At 40.8% G+C, this 23,690-nt stretch overlaps 1 protein-coding gene across 3 annotated transcripts in view; it reads left to right on the forward strand.

Annotated features, from left to right (window-relative positions):
• Positions 1-23,690, forward strand: part of LOC117135169 (laminin subunit alpha-1) — a 65,062-nt gene that overhangs the window by 31,391 nt on the left and 9,981 nt on the right. The window contains exon 1 of one of the 3 annotated variants that reach the window (XM_033295230.1): positions 13,397-14,490. The exons of the other annotated variants lie outside the window; for them this stretch is intronic. Coding sequence (XP_033151121.1) covers positions 13,482-14,490 — 1,009 coding nt within the window. The 5' untranslated portion in view covers positions 13,397-13,481. Of the gene's footprint in view, positions 1-13,396; positions 14,491-23,690 lie in introns of those variants that run through there. 3 annotated transcript variants of the gene reach the window in all.

A 23,690-nucleotide genomic window follows, 5' to 3' on the forward strand; every position in this document is an offset into this window, starting at 1 on the left:
TGAGTGCGACGAAGTGTGAGATGATGAATCTGTGAATCATTAATAGTTGGGGTTAAAGTTCTGTAAACAACGTGAATGGGGTATGGGACCTATATAACTAATTGTAATTATTCTCACGAACATCATCCTATTTAATGAGCTGAGCTAAGGTGTTGTGAATAAAAATTGTCATAAGATAAAGTTAGGTATATTAATAACTAGAGAGTGCACATTAATTAGGCAATAAACATAAGTTAGCTAAATAAAACTTAATTCTACAATACCCTTCATTCCAACTCCCCTATGAACTTTAATATGCCGTATTGGCAATGCATTTTGATCGTGTTTCATGCTCTGGACGATTAGCACATCCCATGTTTTCCTTGTTGCGGTTTCACTTGAATTTGTTTAGACTGCTGCACTTCCGTTTGCCGTCTGGGATTTGTGTGCCAGCTGCAGCTGAAGTCATCTGACTATGAGGGAACCATCACAACTTTCAGATTCAGATACAGATCCAGATCCAGAGACACCACGACAATTTCAGCCTCCTGGAGACAAACAGACACGACACGTCATCAGCTTGACATTTAAATTGTGCTCCTGATAAAGTTGCCAACATTTTTTATGACACAGCCAGAGGAAAAGGTGGGGATACCATCGGGAATATGGTCCAAAAGTTGGACACATTGTTGGAGCACACAATGCAGCTTTTGTGGTCGACAGTCGTATAGCCAAGGAGTTTTGCAGATCCTCGTGTGGTCCCAGGAAAAATATATATCACGGCCGACAATTAATGTCAGCTCAGGTGACAGCTTTTTCTTTATTCTCGTCGGTACTTTTACACGGATATGACTTTTAACAGACTTGATTTGTTAACTGCTTTCTGGGGATAAGTACTTGGGTTATTTTTCACGTACTTTACTACTAACTATATTAGAATCTCAAACTAAAAAAGAAAGTTTGATATTTTATAGCTTTATATAATAATAAATGTAGGTGCCCGTTAGAATTCCTTTGTAGCTCTATTCAAAATTGGAGGCCCATTGAATGAGCTTGAGTCATTCAGAAAAACAAAACGTAAACCACGTAGCTATCCAGTTTCCATTTTATGATTATTAGAATGCTTTCAAAAGCATGCCAAGCACATTAAAATATCGTAAAATCCCATACCGAAGTAGTTACTTTTAGTACACACAACTCTGGAGAGCTGAAAGTTTTGCTGTGCCATTAGGCGGTATGTGGTGATCTCCCAAACATGTCAAATCCATTTAGATAGTGATTGCATTTTGGCCCAGAGCATCGTTAGTGTTAGTGGGCGTTCCCATCTTTCGGACTTTCCCCTGATGCGTTCAATCAATCACCATTTCTCACAGAAGTGCACGCAAACTGAAGTCGATTCGAGGCGTTTAATCAATCCGGCCATGTAAATAGTACGACTCCCTCGATCCTCCAGTGGATTTTAGCTATCCATTCCAACAGCCTTCTTCGCCATCCGCCTCGTTGCGTGAGTTGACACTCGAAAACGTAAATCACAAGAGCAATTAACAAGGCAAACGGCTAGGATCGTCAAGCCAACCATTTGCAGTTGGCATCGCCAACGGAAATTGTTGTTTGCTCAATAAAAGTAAATTGCAATTAAACAGAATTGCTAATTTCAATGATGACAGGCGCCATAAATTGGTATCTGTTTGGGCGGAATATGGTTACTGGATGGTAATGGATTCGGATAATGGCAGTGGAGGCATGATTAATTTTCGATATCTAATATTATCAATGCTTATGCTTTAAATCCAACTAAATTGCAAATTCAGTTCATGATCATGTTTTGGCTGCTATAAACTTTCGCCTCACTGCGTAAAACAAAGATTTTGCCGCCAATTTTGGCAAGTTGCTAAAAAAAAATCAATTAAAATCAAGACGACAGCTGCCGCAGCACCAAAAAGAAATAATACAAACAAGAGAACCGCAACAAGCAAAGCCAACATTTGGCCAACGTCAAAATTTAATGCATTTGCACTTGACACGCAAAGGAAGTTGCAACAGTTGCAACGGCGGCGAAACAACAGTTGCAGCCACCAAAAAACTGCCCATGGCCAAAAACAGCAAAAAAATATACATTGACTAAAAAGAAAAATCCTGGCTGTGGAAACAAGATCAAAAGGTCGAAGATTGCGCTAACCCGAGGACGCCCACTTTTTCGCACGCTCCACGCCGGATACGCGGATACGTGTCCATAGATAAACATGGTGGATGTGTGGCCGGGTGTAATCTATAAAAGTGCCAGGCTTTGGATGCGAATAAGGCAGCAGACAAAGAGATATCCCAGGGGCGAGCAACCTCCGAGTTAGAAATTGAAAAACACTCGAGAGCCGATGGTGAAATTCTATCATCAATAGGTGCTGTGGGTGAAAGGATGAGGGGGAGGCATTGGTAGTGTTGGGGTATTTAAAAGTGAGAGAAGGTGCATGTGACTACAGGGCTGTCAAGTATTACTCCGAATATAATAAACACTTTCTGTGTAACCAATTGCTGAGGAAATACAGAAATGCGATATATAATCTAGTGCTGGTAAACTTTACTTATTTTTAACCCTTTTTTTAAATAGTTATAGGATATTTGTGCATACTACACATGCACTCACATTATAAATGTGAATAGTGTTTAACGTTATCGTCGGCATTTTAAGCAGACACCGCACCCAAATGGTATTTTTAAGCGACTCCTGACAACCCTGGTGAAAGCCATGCGTAGCGGCCCATTCAGCTGGCGTATCTTCTTCTTCCTGGACAGGCCGAGGCCAAAACAACCAATAAATAGTATCAATCACAAATGATCGCAAACGAGGAGGCCTCGGCTGCACCCAGCGGCACTCAGCTGGCCAAACTTGCAGCTGTCTGTGGCAGAGAAGGAACGTTCCTTCTCCTCAATCCGTAGATCTTTGGCTTAGCACAACAAATAATGATTCATGCGAGAAAAGTAGCGGCAGGAACAGGTTCCAAAGTTTGGCCAAACGTGACTGGGGAGAAAGGGTTGGCAGGCTGGGAGACTGGGAGACCTTGCAAACAGAGTGGAAACCCCTCTACCCGAACCGATTCGATGCGATCCTTTTGCGGCACATGTGCATGGCATTATGGTTCAATAGGTCAACGATGCGTTGAATGGCGACCGAGGACTCCGAGAATGGGAGGCCGTAAAAGAAAAGATCATTGCATGAAGAATTACGGTGAGGCACGTCAATCGTCAAAAGCGATCTACCAAACGAGCCGTGTAATAGACCTCCAGAACGAGGGTTCTCCTGGAGAGCAGGAGCAGGAGTAACTGGAACGTATTCCCAACTCCATAACCGATTGCGATCGCAGCAAATCAGAGAAAAGTTGTCTTAAGCGCGACTCGCGTCCGTTCTTCTCCAATAAGAAATGAGAAATGTGAAATGAGGAGTGTGTGTGTGTGTGTATCTTGGGACCACCAAGGGTAATTTGGGGAGACCAGATCGACGGACGGGAATGGGGTTCGGTTCGCAGTTTGTCAAAAAGATGTTGGCGTTTTGATAATTTGCTGCACAGCTTAGAAGCCTGTGTGTAGGATTTCCTGTTTTGCTGCGACCAAACTATTTTTTATATATATTTTTACCATTTTCCCCGCTTATTTTTTATAGCTTTTCTTTCACTCTTCTCGCGGAACCGCATCAAATCTGCGGCTGATTTAAATCTTTGCATTTACTCTTTGTTACCTTGCAGTTAGAGGCTTATGAGATATACACGTAGGGGTCTGCGAGTATGTCAGATTTTATTTGGAATTTTAGTAGGCTTGACTTGGACATTTCTGGCGTAAAATCTCTTAAGTGATTTCCTCGTTAGCTGTAGATCGTATTGGATTAAGTAACTACAAGAAATGTAGTCTAAGTTGGACCACTGTCTATACATGAATTTCAAATTAGTTATTGACTCGAAGCTTTAATTTAATAATTTGTTTTATTTTTGATAACTTGAATACCTCTACCCAACACTAAAAATTTCGAAAGAAAAGAAAACAATTGTCTGGTGGCTATAGGGCACTATCTTGAATCCAGCCCTTTGACCTTGTTTTTTACATTATCCCAAGAAGTGGCCATGATTTCAGAAATACTTTTAGCTATTTATAGGCATTTCTTATAGGCCTTAATTGTTTCAATTGTAATTTTGGTCGGCTGCCGATAAGATCAACAAAGTGCTTTATTTTCGGCTGCACTTCGGCACGTGTTGCTATGTGTGGGCCAGACCAATAGTATCTGGTTCCAGATCAACTCCCCCAATGCAGGCACTTCTGGATTCGTTGAAAACACACCCTAACAATGCAGTCAGATACTGTGGGATCTTATGGGCGTATTTTGCATACGTAATTTCATTTCATGGTTGCCTAATTAAGTTTTCTGCCTTGTTCGGAGCAATTCAATGGAATAGAAATCACGAAAATGTTAATATCAGGCTTTTCATTATGCGACACTCGTCCGATTATGGGCCATAATTTAGAGCAAGTTTTTCGAATTTTTCCAGTATTTTGTTTTTTGACATTTTTATAGCTCACTTAGACGCAGCCTAACTAATTGGTGACAAAAAGGTTACGAAACCCGACGAGCCACATGTGAACCACTTTGGCGCAGTGATCGTTTTGCTTTTCAAAAATGCTTGGCACGTTTCCAAGACGATTTGCTATATTGGAAAAAGTAGCCGACCATCATAAGATCGATGAAGAGGAAGACGAAGAAAGGAAAGAAAAATGAATTTTCCCGCTGCTCTCTGCACACAGAATGCGGACACACGCAGTGGACTCGAAGTTGGACTTGAACCGGCTGCATTTTTTTATTTTTTTGCTCAGTGCAGCGGCAATTAAAATATTGACAGTTGTGTTCATAGAGGGGAATAATAAGTTTTCTATGTTAGATTTCACATGCATAATGCTTGTGGCCATCATTTGAAAGGCCCCCTGCGGTTGGATTTTGGCCAGAAACGAAAGGTTAACGCGACATGTTCATGTGACAATGTCAGAAAAAAAGCTAAATAAAAAAAAAAACTGCCGGCATTCTGTACGTCTCGAGTCCAGGCTGTCCAGTCTGAAGCGCATAAATAACTGCGTTTGTGACATGGAATGTTTGTTTCGACCAAGTGTAAAAGGCCCAGTCGTAGGCCAGATCTCACTGCCCGCCAGTCTGGCCATGTCTGGTGCGGATTGCCGGGATAGCCGGAGTATCTCAGCCAAACTGCTGCTGGTAGCAAGGTGCGGTGCCCATATGCAGACAACCCAAAAGCTATTTGTAGCTTGTAGCTCACTGGCTGATTATGGAAAAATTCCTAGATGTTTTCCTTGAGTAGCTTTCTTGTTAGAGGCTTTAACACCGAGTCGTCTTCAGACTCTTCATCTCGTGCTTTTCTTCATTGCATCACACAGACAAAGAAGCCGCTTTGAAGAGTTCAGTGGGATGCAGTTGGATACATAATATTCTGTAGGTAAGAAATGGCATTTGGTTTAGATCACTGGGGATTATAAGAAGCCACGGCAAACGCAATCATCTTTGACGAGCTCAGGCTACAAACTGGGATCATCAGACTAATTAAGAGAACATTCTTGACTGGAATAGTATATACATCAACTTGTTAGCGGATAATTTGATTGTTTTGTGTTATATTTTTTTATAAATCATAAGCCAGTCTTATTCTTCAGAAACTACTGACAGACACTCATGCAAGTACTTGAGTTTTGACAACTAGTCGGCTACGCATTTCTTTTTGAGTCATTCAAGGACAAATTATAAAGTTTCATATTGATTTACATTGCGTTCTTTAAGTTTCGCTCCATGCTGAACAATATTGGCTGATCTTTATCCTTAAACTACTTGTCTTATGCAATATTTAGCAGCACTTCACATTTAAGTTCAAGCATTAGTACTGCAACAAATGTTGCTTAGCCTCAGATACATTCTGGCAGTCTTGCAACATGAGTAGAAGCCAGGTTTTTAAAGTATACCCGGACACTGGTAAACCAAATGAGGATCCTAAAATATTAAGGTACTCCTTTTCGTTGAATCTACAAAAAAAAACTACAGCTATAGTTAAAATCAAGAAAACTGCTGCTAACAGGTGAAAGATCCAGAGCTCCGAAGAGTACAGCCCGCTAAGAGAATTAAAAGGGAGTATGTGTGGCGAAGAGAATGTAAGGCGCACGAAGACCGTTCGTGTTTCTCAACCGAGCGCCAAGAAAAGACCCCACCAACATCGCGGTGGAAACTCGAAAAGTCGAATCAGTTGCAATGGGACGACGCGCGCGTTTGGATTCACGGAAATCGGCGGCGATCGCGATCGTGGGAAATTGTTAAAGCCCGGAAAGCCCAGAGACTGCAGAAGTAGATCCACAGAACAGACTTTTTTCTTTGTATTTCATATTTCGTATTTTATCCGATTTTTTGTGTGTGCTGTGCACTTCTGCGGAAATGGCAAAGAGCAGAAAAATCGATTCAGCAGTAAAATGTTGACATTGATTTTCGTGAATTTCGATTGATTTCCACCGGTTCGCGGACACCGCGCACGTTCGGAAAATCGATCCAGACCAGCAGCAACAACAAAACTGGGAGTTGGCTGTGAGCGATTGGACGGATTGATTGCTTGATTGATCTATTTTTGCACTTGATTTGCGACGCACGCGCCGTAAACGCGACGTGACTGGCGCTTCACTTCACCTGAAGTTGAAGTTGGACTCCGTGTGCCCCACCTCGTCCACCTCTTTTTGTGGCCCCTTTTGGAGCCAACCGATTCGTCTTTTGTCGGGGGCAATTATGTTGATTTGTGCACCGCATCGTCGATTTACCAATGTTGATAACGAAAAATTTGCAATGCAAAGAATGAAAATTGATTTGATGATCGCGCATCCTGGCGCGATATCGTCTAATCGCGTCACGCCCACTATTTGATTATAGATAATAATGTGTGTGTGGTTATAGTAAAGGTGATCATTAAACAAAGAAGTGAAAAAATTATCAAGTGCCAATGCAACGTATATAAAATGTGAAAAAACCGAAAATAGGTGAATAATATTATTAAAAGTTGTTGCAATATTTTGTGTTGAAAAGAAGAGCCCATTGATAGGTTATTGCAAAAAGATTTGCATCTTATGAAAAAGAAAAATTGTGAAAATAGAAAGATTTTTTAATATTGTAGAAATATTTTAAATATCCTGGTATATATTGCCCTATTAAACATTTAGTTTAGTAAATGGTAAAATGATTCATTTTCAATCTTTTCAAGAAGGTCCCATAGAAATTGGTTAGTGATTTGATGTTGCCCAAGGCATCATCTCGTTATACTAAACGCCTCTTCGCTTTCGGATTTACATACATATGTAATAACCGTCAGATTAGTTTTAATAACTAGCCTGGCTAAAGAGACACCTCCACTGGTTAGATGGCAGTGGAAGCTGCTTAATTAGAAGTACCAAATCAGTGAGTGGAGCGTTAATAGCCGAAATGATTACGCAAAGCCACAAAGACCCATAACTCATTAGCTGACGCCCCAGAGGTCCGAAAAATACAGATTCGTTTGGCGGACCAGCCGCTGGTCTTGCAAGTGATGATTGGACTGGGACATCATGATGATTAATGGGATGCAGCGCTGAGAGCAGTGAGCAGATTTATGGATGAGCAGCGTGGACTTTCTTGTTTCTGGTTCTGGGAATGCTAATAGAGTTGCAACCTGGGGCGCACTCATTTTGGCCCCCTTTATTTCCATCTGCTCGGCACATTCTCCCCCACGCCCCGGAAACACTCACAGTAGTTGCTTTTTGTCTAAGAAACTCTGTTTGTTTGCCAAGCCATAGATAACGTTTACAATACGCTTTTCCCTCTTGAGATGAGTTTTTCCATCAGCAGTCGACATGCGCTTCACACTCAAAGGCAGTTGGAGCATGTTTGCTTAATGATAAATGTGGAATGTGGCTTTTTAAACATGGGCAAGCCCTCCACGATGTCACATTCAAATGATTCTAGGCTACGATTGCAAAACCAAGGCCCAGTTTTACTTACAATCGCTTTTGTGACTCAACGAATGGGCGCGTGTTGCCAAAACGCTGAAACAGGGAACCCAGAGGGAGCCATAATCAAAAGGCGGTAATCCAATTAAACGGCTCCGCGTCCCAAGACCGGCTGACCCAATTAGACCCGCTCCTCGATCGATCTGGAGGATGATCGTCGGCAAAGTCGTCGTCGTCATCGTTTCGCATCGCATCGCATTGAACTTGAAAGCGGCGGCGCCTGGCCATTGTTTTCCTACTCTCAGTCAAGAGACTCGGCAAAAACAAGTTCTTACTCCCTTAATAAAAGATCGCATCGGGTTCGATCTAACGGCCGCCCTGCGAGACTCTTGTTCGGCGTTTCAAATTGTAGATCAAAGATCAAGCAAAAAACCAGAGAGAGAAACCACAAACAAAAATGCTTAAATTGGCATGCCAATCGTAAAGAAAGGCCTGCGGGAAATCGAAGTTTGGGTACCCTATGATTTCAATCCCGAGATGAGAACAATCATAAATGTGATCATGAGTCTTCTGATGATCATTTATGCAGATATGTATGATCAATTGATGACACGCTGGGTAGTCGTTCTAACCTTTCATCTGTATTTCTATGAGTACAAAAATGTATTTATTTCGTTAAATTTATGTTTTCTAAAGGTTTTTTCATATAGGTTATTGGCTTCCTTTTGTTCTTCTTTAAGATTTTCGATGATCATATCGCACTCGAATCGATTAGAGGACCTCCCACAAAAACTAAGGCAGGCACATAAATCTTAATTGCTGATCACTTTGGGTTATCTTATCTCTCTGACACGCACATTGTTTTTGTCCCACTCGAAGATCAATTTGTGATCTTATAAAAAACTGCGCATTTGGCACATTTAAAGTCCAGTTTCAATTGTTTACTCAAGTGCGACCAGGCTGATGGGAGTTTGAAAGTTAGCATCTGGTGGTCAGTCATTTGGGACAAGTGCAATCGAGCTGCACAAGTGCCGTGGCATATTGACTGGGTCAGTCAGTCCGTGATATGCATATGAGTGCCACTTTCTATACTCCATGGGAAGAGTGCCATGGCCCACGACGATGCACAAGATTAATCAGTTGGCTAACACACACACACACACACATAGGGCCTCTCGGAGGCGGGGGCCACGATCATTGATTGTTATCGAGAGGGGCATAAACTGACACAAAGTCAAAGTCAAAGTTAAACAATGCAAGCAGCTTGAACTCTCGACCAGACGAACTTGGCCATCTAATCTAGCCAGTCTGCCAATTCCCGTAGTCACAAAGGCCAACTCTCCCCTCCGATCATGCTGTGTGCGATCTTAACAATCAAGATCAATATCATGCATTTACAATGTTCAAATATTGCCTTCTCTGGGGATTCGTCTGGTGGAAGACTCCTAAACGCTGCCTAAGGTAAAAATGGCTAAGACAAGTCGATGCAAATACGTCTTCGTCGCAATGAAATTGAAATACTCTAGATAAACTAGGAATACTTGGTTGGGTCCTTAAAAAACATGTCTTTTGGCAAATAAATAACGGCATATTTCAAGTTTAATTATATCTTTCAACTGCCGGAATAAGTAATAAGTGCTGAATAGTAACTCTTGACAAAGTTTCACCACTCCTTCCTTCAGAGTATGCCATAGATTATGTACAAACAATCGATTGCGTTAAAGGGGAAGGAGAATGTTAAACAAATTAGCCTGAACCTAGGAACCGGGCCAAGAGGAATGTGGATGAAGCAGTCATTGGCTGGCCGGAAAATGCTATAATTATGCAATTCCTCAAAGGCGCTGACGGTGGTCCCCGGCATCCCAGGCCCGTCACCCCAACTGCCTGTTTCTATACCCACTCCCCTGGGTTTGGTTGCTCCAGCTCAGACATATAATCTGCAAACGATTCGCGTTTTGGGGGCCTCAGAAATTATTGACTAGCCGTCATGGGTTGAGGCCTTCAAGTAAATTGCCGTAAATCTTTATTTGTGCAGCTACTTAAAGACCATGTCCCGTCCCCCGGAGAGATCTCAAATACACGTACATACATATATAGCAGGAGTCGGGCCTTAGGCCGGGGTTAACAAGCCGGCAGCGATTAAGTCATTTCTTATGTTGGTTCATTATTTCTATTTTCCTTCGTTTTTTTTTTTTGTTTTTTGCATCCATTGCATGCGTAGCTACTGGGCTTGTCTACCTCCCAGTTTCGCTCCTCTCGGCCAAATGCATTGCAATTTTTCTTGGTCTAAGCCCAAAATTTAGCGTTACGTGTGTGTTGGAAACTCGTTTCGCCCCGTTGATTGCCAACTTGCAACTTTGTTAGTGAAACATTTCGTTGCTTTGCGCATTTATCTTGACAATGAGCGCCTGGAAAGTGTCACTCGATTCGGCTCCTTCGAGTCTGCTCTAATTAGACGTGACAATTCTACGTAATTAGGCGTCTTAACACTCGACTGATTTTCTGGAGGGCAAAACAAGAAGGCAGAAGCGAGTATCCGATTTCTACACTTGAATGATTTGGGTTTTTAGGAATATTTGATAATGGGCAGTGACAGTTTTGCTTCTGTGTTGTATTCACTGGGTGTCTGGACTTCAGAAGCTAAAGATTCTCCACAAACGAACATTTTAAGATAAATGTTTACTTTCTACATATTCGATTTTACATTCTTTTCTACATGGACTCACAGCTTTCATATTTCCTGCATTAATTCTCACTTTTGGTTAGCAGTAGAACGACTTCCGCTATCTTTTCCAAGCCATTAAGCAGCTTGCAACATTGTTTTTATCCAGGCACTCACGACTTTATTAAATGTTGCCCACTCAAGGAATCGTTTGAACACTTTGCACATGTCCAAGTGTTCACAATTCACATTTAACACCACAAGAGCCGCCGACGGGGAAACTCATCATTTAACACCTTCATCTTTCGACTCCAGAAACGAAGCCAACGGAGAGTGGAAAAGTGCCATGGAGTATTTGAATATTTTCCAGAGCTCGGCCACTGGAGCAACCACCCGCTGACCCGTTTGATCAGTCTCTCAACTGGACACGGCCACATGTTGATTCGCAGATGGCAGTGGTTTTCGCTTCCTTTGGTGTTTCAATCTTTATTGCATAATTGCAATTGAATTGTTTATCGAGTTTCCATTTCGTTTTTCACCCCGTAAATTGGAAAATGTGTTAATGACTCAATGTAGAGCGCCGTAGGCTGCCAGATCAGCAAACATATTTGCTTCATGTTCCCTCATAAACTAACCATTCGGAATATTTATTTTTGTTTCACTTTTATATCGGCAAAATGAGGAAGCTATTATCTAGTTTGGCTTGTTTTTGATCAGCTGTTTATTTCTTTTTGACTACATGGATTGTGAAATGCTTCAGCACTTTCATATATGCAGCGTCACACAGCAGGTGATTGGAGAAAGGTTGCCTATAACTCAAAATTGGGTCATGGAAATGGGGCTAATATTTATTGTTCATGCAATCAGGAAGTTCTTGATCAATATCAATTAATAAGCACTAATCGATAATATCGATAAAAAATTGTAGGAAACTCACAAGGAAACTTTAGATAGTTTTTGTATAGTTTTCACATTAACTTTAAAATTCCATTCTAAGTCATACTCAACTTTCTCTTTGTGTTTTACCCACACATTTCGCTTTATTCTGCTTACCCTGACCAAGGACCTACCCATGTCAGAAAATATTGTAGTCTTTCAGTGGGACAGACAACTCGAACCATTCGAAAAAAAAAAACTGGTCGTGGCCCGCCAGTCAGATTCAATTAGCTCCAATTTGAGAAATAATTATATACGCACAGAGTTCTGACATTTTTGGAAACATTTTACATTAATTTGGCACTAAACTGTCAGATGTGGAATGCCATGGCACTCAAATTTACGCCGAAAGGTAAACGGCCCAGGTACTCGTAAAACGGTCAGAGAGTCGAAATTTTTGAACAAGTTTTCTTCAAATTTAATTGTAATGTGAGAAATTTAAATTAGGTAGCCAAGAGGATGCTCAAAAAAAAAAATGGGCAGCGACACAAAGCCGAAAAACAAATAAAAAGCCCAGACTCTGACAATGACTAAGAAACCTCAAAAAGCGGAAGATGCCCAAAGAAAACAAAAATTATGAAAAAATGTAGCTCTTTTTTCAGTGGGGTTTGTTCAGGAGAGTAGAAAAAAAGATCAAATAACTGAAAGCCGCCAAATTTCAAAGGAAAACAAAAACTTGTTCACTTATTTCAAATTTTGTTGCCTTTTCAACTAATTTTCCACTTGTGGATATATAATGTGAGCTGAGGTGCCTTTGGCTTGGGTTCAATTTATAGATTGTCCATTTCGCTATTTGTCAGTCGATATTTGATTATTTACGATCCGCTATTCATCAGTGGATTTCAGTTTGCGTCATTTGCCTTCTGAGTTGCCTTTTTATAGATCAACAATACCAAACAAAATCGCCAGGCATTTTGTTGTTCACAGCTTAGCCTTTTTTATATTTAGCTTTGAAAATTTATTACATCACGATCTTAAATTTGTTTCCTCTACTTCAATACATCTGTGGGTTCAAGAGTTCCTCGATTCGTTTGTAGTTTTATCTACTCGTGTGTGTACGTTCTGAATGCGAATTTGTTTGCAGCTGGGTTTCCTGGAAAATATTTATTTCATCTAGCGGATGCTTCAGTTCCCCTTGCAAAATTATAGAGTTCTTTTGCCGCTGCGATCCCTTTTATAATGAAGTTTTCAAGTAGAAGTTTATGGGATTTGCCCAGCAAATTTATGTCGTTTTCTTGGCCATATTTTTGTTTGGCGCTCGAATTTATCGATTATTTTGCATCAGTTTCACGCATATTTTTTGCATAAAACTTCCACTGAGTTTGGGTCCAAAAGCTAAAGGCGTTTACTTATATGCATGTGCCTTACTTGATCTACACTCCCTCGACTTTGTAAGCAAATAAACATACAAATTGTAACACATTTGTTTGGAGTCTATGCTATTTTTGTTTGTCTTCACTAATTAGCTTGCAGACCTCACATAAAAACGTCTGTGGATGAACTGTAACTGTGAAAAGTTATTTGTTTATTTACTTATTGTCAAATGTTGTTTCTTTTAAAATAGCCATTTATCACCAGCTGATAAATTAGCTTTTGCAACGTATCTGAAAAGTTTATAGGAAGTTTTTGGGGGAGTAAAATTACAACTTGTAGATAAAACCAATTTGTTAACTTATGCAAGCTTTAATTAGGAACTAGAATCATAATGTAATAGTAACTTATTTCCAAAATATTGCAACATCTTCTCAAAAAGGGAATGAAAAATCTTCTAACATAAATATAAAAATTGTTTCGAACTGTGTCAAACCACAAACGAAATGAAACAGATAAGCTTATAAGCTAAACTCATTGAAAATGATTAAATACTAATTTGGAAAAATCGCTCAAGCTCTCGACCAAACAAAAGAAAATGTCAGCGTCTGACAAACGAACTGTCAAAATGTCAGACGCGTCAATAAAGCCACGAAAATTAAAAAAACATCTGCGGGCAGCAGTAAAGCCTCGTGGCATGATGACAAAATGCCTGCTGCTGCACCTATGCGTCTATCTAGTCTGCATAACGCAAACGCTGCAACTGCAGCAACGGCAACAGCAGCAGCAGCAGCAGCAACACCGACAGCAGCAACATGGCCAGCCCGAGGGCAACATGCTGCAGCAACATCACCGAACCAGTGTAAATAGCAGTGTAAATATCAATATAAGCAGGCAATTCAATGAAATTATCCAAACGGCAACGGCCAGTGCATCGACCAGCGGTACGGGATCGTCATCGGGAGCGGTAACATTCGCATCGGTTACGGCAGCAACAACAATAACGCCAGGACGTCGAAAGCTGCGACGCAAGTTTCAGGGGCAACAAAACCGTAATTTCACCTTGGGCAGGAGGCGAAAACTGCGTTTGCATCCCTATCATCGGCGCAATGCAACACATGCCACACGCACCACAACAGTGGCAAGTGTCTCTGCCACGGCAACAACGCTGCTACCAAAGATGCCCCACAAACAGCCCTTTAACTATCACACCCACCTGCACTCGAGCTTCCAGCAGCAGCAGCAACATGTTGCCGGTGGCCAAGTTACCCAGCAGCAGCAGCAGCAACAAGTGCATGTTGTCGCCGTAACACCGCGTCCGCAACAGCGGCAACAACAGCCCGGATTTGCCGTAGTACCTGCAACCTACTATCACCACCAGCAGCAGCAGCAGCAACGAACACTGTTGGGCAATCTCACCCAGCAGCAGCAACAGCAGCAACATCTACTCATCCAGCCTGGCCAAAACATTTTGGTCTATAGCAATCTGGGACCCATACCGCCCTGTCCGCCGGGCCTGCTTTCCGGATCGGGAATGCCGGTCTATACGCAACAGCAGCACTTTATACCGCTGCGATCCACGACGACCCCGCGCCCCAGGCAACGTGGTAAGCAAATCCTCTCGAGCGTTACAAGCGATTCCTTGGCCATTTAATTGTCGTCACTGGAAGAGGAAGGAGGGGGAGAGGGGTCGATGCGCCGCCAAAAGGTGTTAATTACGCTAATAAAAACTGCATTCACAGCAGTTTATGGCATTTAATGTGGTTAAATGGATGCCAAGTCTGCGACTGGCGCCTTCATCGCCTTGTCCAAGTCGTGGTCCAATAATTACCCCCAGCGGCGATGCGCATAGAAAGCCAGCCTAATTGGTCAAAGCAATTGACTTCGATTTTGGTGAGCTGCAGCGGGATTTGAAAGGTGTCAGCGGGAATTGCTGCGAGGCCATAAGGATGCGGTACCAGTTTTTATGATTCCATGACCAAGGGAATGCTGTAATCAAGTTATTTCAAATCATTTATGACTAGCAATAAAGTTGTCCAGGTTTATTTGAGGAGTTTTTAGCTTTTGTCAAATGCGAATATAAATTGTTTATTGATTTTCCCCATTAATTTTTCATCACTTGCCATCAACGGCTACTTAGCCTGATACGCAACCATTAATGAATTCCATTAATAAAATACAATCAGCGGCTTGTCGAACATTTGCTCTTATCATTTCCAAGTGTCAATCTTTCAAATGCATACACAAATATTTTGATTACAAGTTGTTTTTCACAGTTGTCTGTTGTTAATGGTCAAGTATGAGGCAAGTTTGTGCCACGAATCAGTTGACAGGCTCTCTCGCAAATGAATATATGAAGTAGTTAGGGGAAAATTCGTTTTAAAACTCGTTCAAAAAATATATTTTGCGAACGCAGCTGGCGGGAAAATGGCGATGAAAAATCAATTGAGAAAATCTTTGAACTGCCGGACCGCATTAATTTTTTTAAACGGCTTCCGCAATTTATTGATTTTCTTTTATTTTCGCTTATGTAATCGAATCACTCAACAAATTGGTAAGCAAATCAAATCGCACACACTTTAAAATGTATAAAAGTTTTAAGTTGATGTGGAAAAATGTTGAGCAAAAAATATAGATGGTGGTGGACACACATTTGGCGCCTGCCCGCTCGGCTTGGCGTTAAATTAGCATTTCGGAGAGGAGCTCCTTGGCGTTTCAGATCCCGGCAGACATGGCCCCAAACCAGCACGAATATGGCATTATGTGTATCGAACCGGAGAAACACCGCAGCCAGTTGTGGCCGCCTTTAGGCCATTTTTGGTTATTGGTGTGTAAAGTGGCGCCCAGCAGGAGGCTCTGATGACATTCTCCTCGCTTTTTGATCGGATGCCAATCGTGGTGGTGTCTGGATGCCCAAACGAACTATGCAAATTTGCGACTTGCTTGTGAACCGAGAGTTCATCAATTATTCCACACAGTTATGAGTGATTTATTCGATTTCGAATGCCATGAAATTGATGCAGATTAATCAATCAACTGGTATTATATTGCTCAAACGAATTGCATATTTATAATGTTTATGTCATTCTGCTTTGGGTATTTTTTTTTATGTTGAGCTTTGCCTTCATGTTACTTGGCTTAAACTTTAAGAAAGTGAAAAGTTTGTATGTTCAGGTAAAATGAACTTTTAGTCAGTTTAATGTGCCATAAAACTAGAAATGGTAAACTCCTATGACCCACATCATTATTTTCCGGTCAGAGGTTTTCCACACAGCCACCCATACTTTTCCCGCCCCGAAGAGAATGAAAACCGCATCAGAATCTCACACAGTCATTAACATAAAGCCATGTGCAGACGACAAACATAAAAACGAAACAAAAATCAACTGGCTGGTTAGCAGCAGCAAATATTGACATTTCCAGTGTCTTAGATCTTCTAGCGCGACTCCAAATACAGAAATGCTGGGATGAAGACTGAGGGACAGAGACTGAAAGCCACGAGAAACACCTACGTACATACATTATGGCCATTCTTATGGGAGTAGAGCCAGCTCAGGCCTGGCCAAGTCAAATCTTACCGCACACAACATGTCGCGGGCAAAACGGCGATTTTTTAATTACAATGAAACGTGCCACACAAAACAAACAAACAATGCGCTCGCTAATTGCACATAAAGTCCAAAATCACAGAAAACCACCAAAAAACAAAAAACGAAGGCATAAACTGAAAACAGGAAAAAACAAAGCCAAAATGAAGGGGTGGCCCAGGGAAAGGCGGTTAGTTTCGGCCAGAAATACAGAAATACTGTAACAAAACTTGTTGTTAGCGAAGCAAATGGACGGATAAACAAACAAACCAACAAACAAGCAAATGAGCCGAATGACAAATGCAAGTGTCAATCTTGTCGACTCAGACGCAATTTCAGTTCGACATTAAGCTGCCTTTTCCTAAAAAACAAAAAAAAAAAATAACTGAAGGGCCTACGGCAGTCGAATTTGTTGAAATTTATGGATTAAAGTTCAGTTGGTCGAGGGCCATTTGTCTGTGTGTGGTGCCTGAACTTTGTGTTGAGAAATCTCCGATGGGAAATCATTATATTTACTTTATTTTACAATATCTCAAACTAAAATGGTACACAGGAAAAAGATACATTGCAAAAATAACTGCCACCCACATTGAAAAAAATCCCCAATATACATTAAAAACTTAAATGGCAAAAAGCCAAGTTCAACAGCCTCAAACAAATATACTACCAATTTTATCTCACAACATTTAGCCACGTTTTTGAGTAGCCAGCTTCTGGGTGTTTGGAAACATTATAGCGAAATATTACAGCAGTTTTCAGACATTTTTCTCTTAGCCGATTGCGCGCCTGATAGTATTTATTATTCAATTTTCATTAAATCTGATTATGGAGAACTTGTTTCGGGCTTTTTTGTTGGCCCCTTGCCAACGGCTCAGCGTATCGAAAAATGCAAGCAAATTATTTTTCTGACGCTTAAATTAAGCATTAATTTTGCAACAGCAAGACTCTCATAAATATTTTGGCGAAAATGTTTATCAAGGTGTTGCGACAGCGGAAAATAAACCCAAATTCGAGCTATTTAAGCTGGATTTATCGCTAAAATGTAAAATATATGTCTAATTAGTGAGCTATACAAAGGGTGAAAAGGCAATAAATCAATTTCCAGTTAAAAGCTGGCTTAAAGACCGGAAATACGAGACCTATGGCAGCTGCCTTTTGTGGTTTCTCCAGCGGGAATCGAGGTTAATCAGAGAGAAAATTAAAAGGTGGCTTAGGAAAATTTCACTATTTAATCCACTATTTTCATGGGGCGCCTCTATTTTCAAATATAGTTTACGAGTTCAAAAGTCTCGCTATTGCTCGCATACTTTGACTCAAAGTCACGTTTTTCATATTTATTTGGCAATTTCCATTTGAAAACAAGTCTTCCACAACGTGTGCCAGGTTGTCCGAGGTCAGTTCCAACTCCAAAGCCCCAAAGTCCCAGCAACGAACAGTGAAATCCCGCAGTATCAACACTCCTGCCTTGGCGCCTCTTCGGTCACTTTGATCTATGCACTTCAAATTATTTCGTAGCCGTTCCGTTGCCGTTTCAGTATCTGTATCTGAATCTGAATCTATATCTGTCTGTCTGCGCCTTTGTTATGGTTTGTTGCCGATGCGTAAACAACGAAGCGTCGGCTTAAATGATACGGCAACTTTTTCTCCCGTCTGAAGTTGGCACACAACATGTGCTCTTTGGTTTGCTAAAATCAAGGGAAATGAAGACGAAACTAAGGAGGAGAGGCCCATCTTATAAGAGGTGGTCAAGGGGGACTGATGGAACCGTCTGTCTGGAACTCGGAGAAAGTTTCAGTCAGCGACAATCTGGAGACGAAAGGTGGAAATAATCACTAGATTGCTAACAGATTATTTAAGCAAAAGAACTTCTTAGTTTAAAGAAAATCATTTGTGATTGAGTTATATAAGTAAGCACTCACATGCGACCTAATTATCTAAAGATATTTCTCCCACCCTACCGAATTTTGACCCCAATCAACTTTGGTTACCGCTGCTAATGGCATGAAGCAAATTGCGCGCTTAATTAAGCAATTCCAATTAAAATCAAAGATATTTCACTTGAATTACACCCACCGAGGCGGCAACACCCACAAACACCAACTAGATACAAAAAAAAAACGGAGAACCAAAAATCACATGTGTATGACTCTGGCAATAGACTTGTGTACTTTCGCCTATCAAAAGCTAAACGCAGTCAAAAGTTTGGCGCACTCAAATTGCATTTCCTGTCACTTGGTCGAGATCGCTTGACTGCTCCTGCTCCTTCTCCTTCAACTCCTCCATTCCGATCCTCCTGCCCGGAGCTCTGGAAATGGGTGTGTTCACATCGCTGGGTCTCCGGATCTCCGATACACACGACTCTTGGCTCTGAGTTGCCTGGCTGTCTGGGGCGGTTCGCTTGGGTACATGGGACATGCAAAGTTACCTGTATGTCAGGCCCACTATGTGGGAGTGTCCATGGGCGTGTGTGTTTCCACGGGCCGGCCAAACGGCATCAACTTCAACACCAACACCAAAACCGGCATTAAACTGAGGCCAGTTACTGTTACATGACACGCGGTGTCAAAATATGAACAGTATTCCAAACGATACAAAATATATTTGCACAAACCGATTAAATAAATACCCTTGCGAGGGATTGGAGCACCAACATATTATGTTAATGATGCTTGAAAGGAATTTTAAAAAATTAGAACATTTTGGATGCATAAGAAAGAAAAAGGCTAATACAAACTGATTTATTTGTTTTTTATATCAAACTGTTTACTCTTAACTCTAGATACAAAAAAATTCTTGCATTTTTGGTTCTGCAATTGGATCTTATATATTTATTCTAAAAAGAAGTACTTTTATTTTCACATCGTTAAGATATAATTTATGTTTATGTTTAAAACTTTTTATAACCCGCAGGTGTTCAATGTTAAACATTTTGACATAAACACAATCTTTTTAATCACCAACCTTAGCAAAGGAGTTTCCGCCCCTTCTAAAAGCGTGTAATCAAAAAATCGTATAGCCACATAAATTTGTTTTTTGCCTAATTGCAGTTGGATTTTAATTACAACTGGGCTGCACTTTCGGCTATTGTTAATTAACTTTTAAGGCCCGCATTTCGGACACCCTCGTACGGAAGGCCTGCCGAACTAATCCGTATCTTTATTAGCAACATGTAATTCCAATTTTAAAGGCAGCAGCCATCAAATACTTAAGCCGCACCGAAAGTCCAGACTCCTTGGCCAAATTGAAAATGCTGCTGCTGGCCAAATGTTGCTGACCAAAAATAAAATCGATAGCGTGCAAAATTCATTGAATGTGTACCTGGCTTTATTTCTGATCAGTCGTGTGTTGGAGGTGGCCAAGGGGGCGGCAAATAGTTTTGTTAATTGAAATAAAATTCAATTTGACGTTTTTATGGCATGTGGAGATAGTTCGACTAAATACGTGAGAAGCTCTTGGCGCAGATGCGAATTGCAAATCTGGAGTGTGAAAGTTGTTAGAAAGATGCAACCAGTCGGATCGGATCGGATCGGATTGGATTGGATTGCTTCCTTACGATTCATTTACGATGTGCGATTGAAAAACACCCCAGGAAATGTGAAAATCATATTCATTGGTGTTCAATAGTTTTTTCTCTTATTTATTCATCGTTGCAGCTTAATCCTTATGGCCTCGTAACTCTGTCGACCGATTTGCTGATTTAGATTGGCCCACCGAACATTCGAATAGAGCTCATTCCATTTTTATGGCTTATTTTAAATTTGTTTCACTAAGACATCCATCCACCTGCATTTCAAGACAAGTGGCAAGTGGCCATAAAATTTATATGCTCGCTCATATTTAATCCCCATATGCAAATTTGCTTATGCGGGCACAGTTTTCCGTGCCATAAACTTTGGTATTACCCACATGTGGATTTTCCTCTGCTCACATTCGAGATTTCGCAATTCACAAAATTTTGAGGCGGTCGTCAATCCGCGACGCTGTGACCTTTGCCTGTGCTTGTCAAACTATTCGCCGCATGATGGATTGGAGTTACCGCAAATGAATGGCACATTAATTTGCATTTAAATGTGCCAAAAATATTTCTCGCCATTTTCGGCATGTCATTGACTAATGAGCGAGCCGCCGAAAATATTGTAAATTGCGAATAGCGAAAAGAAAACGTTTTTGCAACTGCAGGAAACATAAATAACAAGTCCCAGACGAAATAGATTGCAATGGATTTTTTTTTTTGCTATAGGCACAGCAACAGCAGCAATTGCTGTGCTATGAAAAATATGAAAAACATTTTGCAAATGTCACATTCGCATGGCTATGAAAACCGATCTGCGAACCAAATTTCTGGCGCACCCCATTGGAAGCACCAATTTCTGTTATATATTTATGTTTGAGACGCGCGTTGGCGGCCTTTCCTTGGAGTATTTTTGAAATATCCCTTATAACATTATTTTATAAAAATTAAACTAGTAAATGTATAAATTTATTTAAAGAGCATTTTAGTCTCGACCTTTTCCCATTTGCGCAAGTGTTAAAAGCTTTATGCGTGCCAATTTATGCACATTAAAATTTCAAATCGGCTTTCGGCAGTTCATTTGAAGTGTCTTCGATTCGTAATGCCAGCAAATTATTTGCGCAAACATTTGGCAATCGTTTGCTTAAGGGGAATTTTATTTATTTTGTTTCGTTTTATTTTTCGAAATAGGTAGAAGAATTTGTTTCTACCATTTTGCTGTTCAGCTTCGTTTGAAAATTAAAAAGGATGTTTATAGTAACTTAATTGCTTTATAGGTTTATTCACCAGAATATAACTTTGTTTATTCGTGACTTTGAACTTTTTTAGAACAAAAGATACCTTGTCCTTATTTATTTTTCTGTAAAACCAAGATTATATATATTCAAGATATATTATTAATCTTCCGCTGCTTTGATTTCATTTAAATGTGTGCAAATAAATCCTAAATAGTCTTGATCCATCCAACTTCCGTTTCCGTTTGTTTCGCTAAACGATATAATAATCACACTTGCAGGCGCAATAATCTCCAACACGACTTCCACATCTGGCCAACTCGATTCGCAATGAAGTCAACAAAGCCAACACGGCTCAGATATTTATAAATTGCATACGAGATCGAGCTTAATGTGGCCACTTTAATAGGCGCCGCCACTTATCGGGCGCCGTTGATCCAAACACCAAGAGCCAGACACTCGGAAACCATTTATTATAACAAACAAAATGCTATAATTAATTTTTTCTATTATTTTCCCAAATACACCCCGTCATTACCGAGAAGGCGGTTGCAAGTGGAGTCCGAGAACGTGGCCAGTGAGAAGTCAAACGCAATTTCCTGGCCAACTTAATACTCGATTAATTTACGACGGGCACGAAAACAATTGAGTTGGCCATTTCGGGGAGGGGGCGATGATCCGAGCGACTGGGATTGCGACTATTATGACGTGCCGGGCCGAGTTCGATCAAAGAAAGCATAAATAATGTCCCGACAGCCGGTCGGTCGAGGAGTAGAACTGGTTCAGCTTTTTTCTTGGTGGCCCGCACCGAAATTTATGCAAACGGGTTAATTAACTTCAGCAGAAAAAAAAGAGGAGGAAACAACTAACGAAATTCGGAACGGCAGACTTTAGCCGGGTGGTCCTGGTCCAGGTTCAGGTCCTACCCCAACCCACACTCCAATTACTCTCTCCTTCGCTGGAAAACTGGGTCTACGGTGGGCGGCTAACAAGAAAAGCCAACTAACTGCATTTGTATCCATCATTTTCGACATTTTAAATGTCAATCTGCATTGGGTATATGGAGAAGTTGTTGGCAAGTCAGTTGGTCAGTGAGTCAATCACTCAATTGAATGCGACTCATTCACTCATTCATTCGTTCATTGATTCGTTTATTTATGCAGTCAGTAAGGCAGCCAGCGTGTAGCCAACAGATTTTTATCGCAGCTGCCTACAGACGCTTAATTGCCTCTTGATTACTTGTGGAAATATCGAAATGCAATCGTTATAACACCCGTTTATTGATATGCTGAGAAATTCAGCTTATTTATAGTATTCGTATGAAATTCAACAAATTTAAAATCCTTTTATTGATCTTGTTTTCAAAGTGTAGAATTCCGAATGCCACAACATTTATTTTTGCAACCTAGATATAGAGTATAAAATATTTTCCGTTTAAAATTAATTTTTTGTGTTGATTTGAGATTTATGATAATTGATTGGCATCCATCGGTGCTTTTTTATGACTACTCACTGCAAGCATGCATTGCGCATACGCAACGTTGTCCCAGAGTGCGGTGAGCGAACCCATAAATCATTTAATCAATATTTTGTCGTGTCGAGCGTAACATACGGTATGTTGCCCACAAAACACGTGCTCCAAATCGAAGCTCAACAAGTGAGCTTACGGCTCTAACATTTTTCTGCAATTGGTCAAGTCTTTTTATTTTTGATAGTGCTCAAGTCCAAGAGATTTTGCAATTAAACTGTCAATTCATTGGTACTTTTAGAATTATTAGTATTTGATTGTTAATTTATTGCATTGCATTTGATTTGTGAACGCGCTGACTGACCAGACAGTTTGGTTATTGGTAGTCGCATTGTGTATACGCCATGTTGTGCAGTGAAAATGACAAGCCCCAAGGCCACAACAGAAGTGAGACTAATGGCAGTACTCCGATTTGATAGTTAGCAGTTTAGATTGTTAAAACGTTAGAAGGTGTTTGGTCTCGACCATCCGCCAATTTTTCATGACATTCCTGCAGACAAGCCAAATGGCAGTCGATCAATCCCAAATTATGCCGCCCATGCCAATGTGAACGGGAACCCTAAAATTTAACGCACATTCAAGCTGAAAACCGTTAAGCGAACGGAAGTGCTCTTAAGGCGGCCCACACACGAGATCTCTGACCATCGGACCAGTCTAGCGATCGGCAGCCAGCAAATCGAGATATAACTGAGGGGTAAAAACAAAGCAAAAAAAAAAAACAGAAAACAAACAAAACGTGCTCATTAATAAAAAATCAAGAAAACAAAATTGTCAATAAAACCAAAGGCCCGCGAGACTAACAACCGACCAGAAGAAACAAACTGAAAACCCACGCAATAAATCTACAGTGGGTGTGCAAGTGACTCTCAAACTGTGGTGCCATGACAAACGCATTTTCAACTAAAGCATCAAAAACATCAAGCAAAAAACGATCAAGGAGCAGGCA

Source organism: Drosophila mauritiana, chromosome 2L (genome assembly GCF_004382145.1).
Source record: "Drosophila mauritiana strain mau12 chromosome 2L, ASM438214v1, whole genome shotgun sequence".
NCBI classification, from domain to species: domain Eukaryota; kingdom Metazoa; phylum Arthropoda; class Insecta; order Diptera; family Drosophilidae; genus Drosophila; species Drosophila mauritiana.